Genomic DNA, 5,790 nt, shown 5'->3' on the forward strand with positions numbered 1-5,790 from the left:
ATTATATATATAATAGTTATTGCATATATATGCAATAACTGTTTAATGTTCACTAATGTCATCATGCAATAGCTGCAAATTAATACTAATTGTGATTATTATTTATCGCATGTAATCTAAACAGCTTTTTTTAATTATTGTGATTTTACATCTAAATGTTTTGTACCGCCTCTCTTCAAAAATATCTATTATTATACTTCCACATCTTTATCATATTATGTATCTTAATAAATAAAATTAATTTTGTACGAAATTACAATTTTAATGCATTTTATGAATTCAAATTAAAAAAAATTCTAACAATATTTATGTTTTGAGCACGAATCGTTTCCGTGTTAGTCAAGATTAACGCAAATAAGAAATAATTTATATTCAATATTAAAGTTCGTAATTTAAGTATATAGAAAATGAAAAAAAATTCGTTAATAGAAAAATTTTGTACTGAGAGTATTTACTTTAATGCAATATATATACCTCAACATATCGCAGACAAAGACTCGACTTTATAAATACTCTAATCAGAAATTTTTTGCGTACCTGGAGAATTCGTAAGAATCAGGCTCGTGGCCACATGTGAATCCTTCAGTGCGAAGCAACCGTTCTAGATCTTGACCAATGATACCCGATTCACAGCATATCAACAAATTGTCCCTATCTATCCACAATATTCGATTCATTTGCGATGTATCTAGTGAAATTATCGTTCGACGTTCATCCGGAGGACAACACGCTGCACGACTAACACTGGTTCCACCACCGAAAGGTATGCAAACAATTCCATAATGTGCACATATATTGACAATCTTAATAACGTCCTCGTGGCACTCTGTAAACATGAATATTAAATACATATTACTCCGTAAAGAAGTTTTTTTCATGGAATGAAGAAAGAATAAAAAAACAAATTCATAAAATACATAAAATTATACAAAACAAATGCTAAATTTTCTCAGAAGCTATTAAAAATGTAATTTACAAATGAATAGTAATTTACAAATGAATAATATTTTTTACGACTTATTGTATATGATATTTTAAGATTTTCATAAAATGGAGAAAAAGAGAGAGAAAGAACCCCTTCGTCAGGAAAACAGTCCCCATTTTTTAAATTAAATCACATGTTTTTTTTTGTAAGCGAATTCTATTCATTATACATATGTAATAATATAAGATCGAAAAATAAATTCTATTTTATTTTATAAAATACTTCATATGTTTAAAGATTATGCGTTTCGCGGGTTTCCTCCGTGTCCAGATCCATTCTTGGAATGCCAACATTTCGTGTACCTTGCAATCCACTTTATCAGGGCGAGGAGCAGCCTGAAATATATCAAGCTGCTCCTGTTGGTTTTCCAAGAATGGATCTGAACATGGAGAAAACCCGCGAAACGCATAATCTTTATATAGAAAGCACCCGTGGAAGTCTCAAGAATATTATATTTCATATGTTATTCTAATATATTCTGTTATGAAATAAAGGTCTCGTTAATTGATTATTGTTTAAAAACATGTTTTTGCTTTTTATTAATGCGATATTTTGCCGCGCTTTCTACTCATTCATTTAATTAACTTCATTTAATTAACATTATTTATATTTATATTTTCATTTCTGATTTTCATCATCTCGAATGCGCGATCAATTACATATATTCATAATAATTGTAATATGTAATTAACCTTCCAGCGGGCGTGCACGTGTTTTCCGTACATGCGCCGGTTTTATGAAGAGGATACTAAGGGTATTAAGGTCAAAATATCGAAAAATTAATAGTTTACGAGATATTTTTTTATACTTTATTCTGACATTAATATGACGACATATTGATATGATGACATAAATAACTCGTAAATTAATATTTTTATAATCGTACTTTTATGAACAGAATAATAAGATGAATCAATTGGGGTAAAGAAAATACACAGTTGTTTATTTGAAAAATTATCCATTTTGCAGCCATATCTTTTTAAAGCAACTATGTATTTTCTTTTTTCTATTCATAAAAGTATTAAGGTATGATTATAGAAAAAATTATTAATTTACGAGTTATTTCACATTTTATGTCAATATATGTTAATATTTTTCGATATTTTTACCTTGATATTTTTCTTTTTTACAAAATAATAACAGACATCATTATATAATAAAATACATTTTTTTAAATTTTATTTTAAAAAAAGAAGTTGACCTTGAAATATCTGAAGTCATACTTTCTAAAAAAATATCTGATTACTAGTTACATAAAGTTTGTTTGCGCCTATAGTTTCTATTCACTCTAATGAGTGCATTGGAGTGTGTAGGAACTATGATAGAAGCATGTTGGAGCATGCGACGCGAACAAACCTATAATTTTAAGTTCAAACATTTTACTTCTTGGCACACGTATATTATTTTATTCTTGTGAATATATACTAATTTTCTAAGACTTTCTGGAATTCATTCATTTCACATCATTATCGATGTTTTAATTGTCTGATAAAGTTATTAAGAAATGAAGTTAGCGACTAATGAAACGAGAAATTTCTAACATTCAGCCTATAATTCATATGCGAGCAATCTTCTCCATTCTTTTGTCCATCCATCCATGATCAATAACTTTGAAGTAGAATCGTTTACATTATCAGATTAAGCCTAATCTTAATATGTTGACTGCATTATTTTATCAAGCATCTGAAAATGACTCAATGAAGAAGCCGAAACATGTAATGCGTTTTCTAGAACTTTTATATAATACAATTAATATATCATATTATAGATCTTTTATACGCTCAATTACTTTATTGACTCTTATATGTTCTTCATATCGTATTGTTTTTAAAAAACTAAGAGTCCTGTACTTCTGTTGTTTGAAATTTTTTAAATTATTCTTATGAATGTTTTCTCTACAACCTCTCTGAGCAATGTTATCTCATTATTAAATTTATTTTTTTTAAATTTATTCTTTGAAGATCAGTGTTGTATATATATGTACATTTTAATAGGTATGATCAAACTCCGCTTATTTATTACAGTTTTTATGACAATGATTGAAAAATATCAACTTACTAGGCCATAGAACAATATCCGGTATCCTTTGGAAAGAGCTATATTTTAAAAGATAAATTTCTCGCAATGTATGACCGTGTGCTCGAAACAGACGATCGACACCATCGATAGAATAATCGATCATCAGTTTCTTGATTACTTCCAACAATTCTGCAGAAAGAATTGGTTCTGGAATATGCTTCGGTAAATTTTGGGATGTATGCTTCATGTCCCACGTTATATCAAAAGTTGTTTCACACCATTTTGTGAAATATGGCAATTCCCGGTTTCCAATGGGATATCTAAAAAAATATAAATATAAAAATTAATAAATTATTGTTTTGTATATATAATACGAGCGAATCCACACGTAAAATTAATATCGTTTACATTTGAGAAATGACGTCTGTGTAAAATATATTCTTACAAATTTACAGAATTGGGAAGCGTTACTTTTTTTCACTACTTTTCCGTTACTTTTTGTAATAAACATGACGTTGTAATTTTTTTATAACTAAACGCTAAAGCTGATTCTACAATGAGTCAGTAGTCGATAATCTTAAGTCTTATCGGTGAATCGATGAAGTTGGTCAACAGCCAACTTGTACGACTAAAATTACGATTCTTAAGATTGACCAAATTCGATTTTCTTTCCATTAGTCGAATTAAACTGTACAATTAACAACTAGTAGATGCGAAAAATCATAGTCACCTATTTAGGTTAAGACTTAAGATTTACGGCCAACTCATTGTAGAATCAGCTTAAAGTTGTGCTAAGATTGGAAAAATCAACTTTTTTAACCTTTGCATAACTTTAGCGTTTAGTTATAAAAAATTGCATATCATTATGAAATTGTTTATTATGAAAAGTAATAGAAAAAATAAGTGCTTCCGAATTCTGCAAACGCTGTATTAAGAAACCGCTATCAATGGAAATCAGATATTTATATAGGGTATCCGATGAGACTTCTTCCAAATGCTTTTTGTAGATAAAGTGGACTAAATTAAGTCGAAAAGTCCTCTATCATTTTGCAACTTTCGCAATAATTAAAAATGGAATCACACGATTCAATTTTTTGAATGATAGCATACCTGCTCTGATGTGATACGTTATGCATACGCTAGAATTCGTTCATGCATTGAGCGTTGCATGCTGCATATACATGATTTTTATATTTATTATGAATTACTTCATAGTTTATTTCCTTGCATGCATCAATCAAAAGAAATAATTGCTAATTTCATAGTTATTTATCAAACGTTAGACTATATGTATCAAACTAAGCATGCGTGTATGCTTCTCATTCAAGAAATCGAGCATCGTGATTCCATCTTTACAAGATATTGATTACTAAAAATTGTCGAAAATTGGCGTGTATGCTTATCATTCAAGAAATCGAGCATCGTGATTCCATCTTTACAAGATATTGATTACTAAAAATGTCGAAAATTGGTCTTCAATAATTTTGGACTCAAATATTATCAACTTTATAGAAAACTGCAAGACAAAAATTTATTTTTTTCTCATGGAGCTCTAAAAATTTTTTCAGGATTTTTTATCAATTTTTTAATACTGCATTTTCTTATTTTTGCTAGAGTCTGATCGAAACTTTTGACTCGAAATTGAACCGAAACACTCGACTATATGTCAATTTTCAATCGAAACCGAAACTAAAATTAAAAAATAGAAATCCTATAAAGGTCATTTGCATAGACATGTCCATATACTTTTTTTTATAAATATCATAATTTATTGAAATAATAATTAAATTCCGGTCGAAATCGAAAACCGAAATTTCGGTTGTGTCAATTTTGGTCAAAGAATATAAGTATTTCTTTTCCATACATGTCATAATTTAATTAAATGAATTTATTAAATAAAATAATATTAAGAAAAGCTATATGATTTCAGTCAAAACTGACATAATAAGTGTTCGTTTTCAATTTCGATAAAAGTTTCGGTCGGACTCTAATTTTTACCAACTGAAGAAAAAATATGGTATTAAAAAATTCAAAAAAAATTTGAAAAAATTTTTAGAGTTCTATGAAAAAAAAATAATTTTTGTCTCTTACAGTTTTTCTGTAAAGTTTTAAAATTTGAGTAAAAAATTATTGAAGATCAATTTTCGGCAATTTTTAGTAATTAATATCTTGTTAACTATTGCGAAAATTGCAAAATAGTAGAGAATTTTTTTACTCAGTTTAGTCCGCTCTATCTGCCCATAAAATATTTGATTATTTTAGGACCTGTAAATATAATTATATATGTTATATATATCACATAATACTTATTTTCTTTGTATGACCTGCAACTATATCAATGCTAAGGAAATTCATTTTTTGTTTTTATTAATTATTAATATAAGTTATTAATATATATTAATATATATTAATATATATTATTATAATATAAGTATTTATAATTATTTTTAAAAAATCATGAAATAGTACACAAGTAACATCTTAACTATTCAGTACATAACTGTTCAAAATTATTAGCAGCAATCATTTTAAATTATGCATACATTGAAATAGTAAGATTTATTTACGCACATCATTGATAATTAATTCATCGTGATAAACAAATTTGTGAATTTTAAATTTCAAAATTATAATTCAATAAAAATTATCTGGGAACAAATGTTATATATGGATATATCTTATATATAATTAAATATAATTGTATACAAAATATGTCAATTTTTTATATAATTATACATTTTTTCCCGAGTCGGAATTAATAATTTAAATTTATAATTTTATATATA

The 5,790-nt window shown here is 27.0% G+C and overlaps 1 protein-coding gene across 1 annotated transcript in view; it reads right to left on the reverse strand.

Annotated features, from left to right (window-relative positions):
- LOC105617550 (alkyldihydroxyacetonephosphate synthase) overlaps positions 1 to 5,790 on the reverse strand; it is a 17,452-nt gene that overhangs the window by 6,592 nt on the left and 5,070 nt on the right. Inside the window, exons 3-4 of the mRNA XM_012199106.1 lie at positions 3,044 to 3,324; positions 538 to 826 (exon numbers count right to left, since the gene is read on the reverse strand). Coding sequence (XP_012054496.1) covers positions 538 to 826; positions 3,044 to 3,324 — 570 coding nt within the window. The remainder of the gene's footprint in view (positions 1 to 537; positions 827 to 3,043; positions 3,325 to 5,790) is intronic.

This window comes from Atta cephalotes (genome assembly GCF_000143395.1).
Source record: "Atta cephalotes unplaced genomic scaffold scaffold00013, whole genome shotgun sequence".
In the NCBI taxonomy this organism is placed as follows: domain Eukaryota; kingdom Metazoa; phylum Arthropoda; class Insecta; order Hymenoptera; family Formicidae; genus Atta; species Atta cephalotes.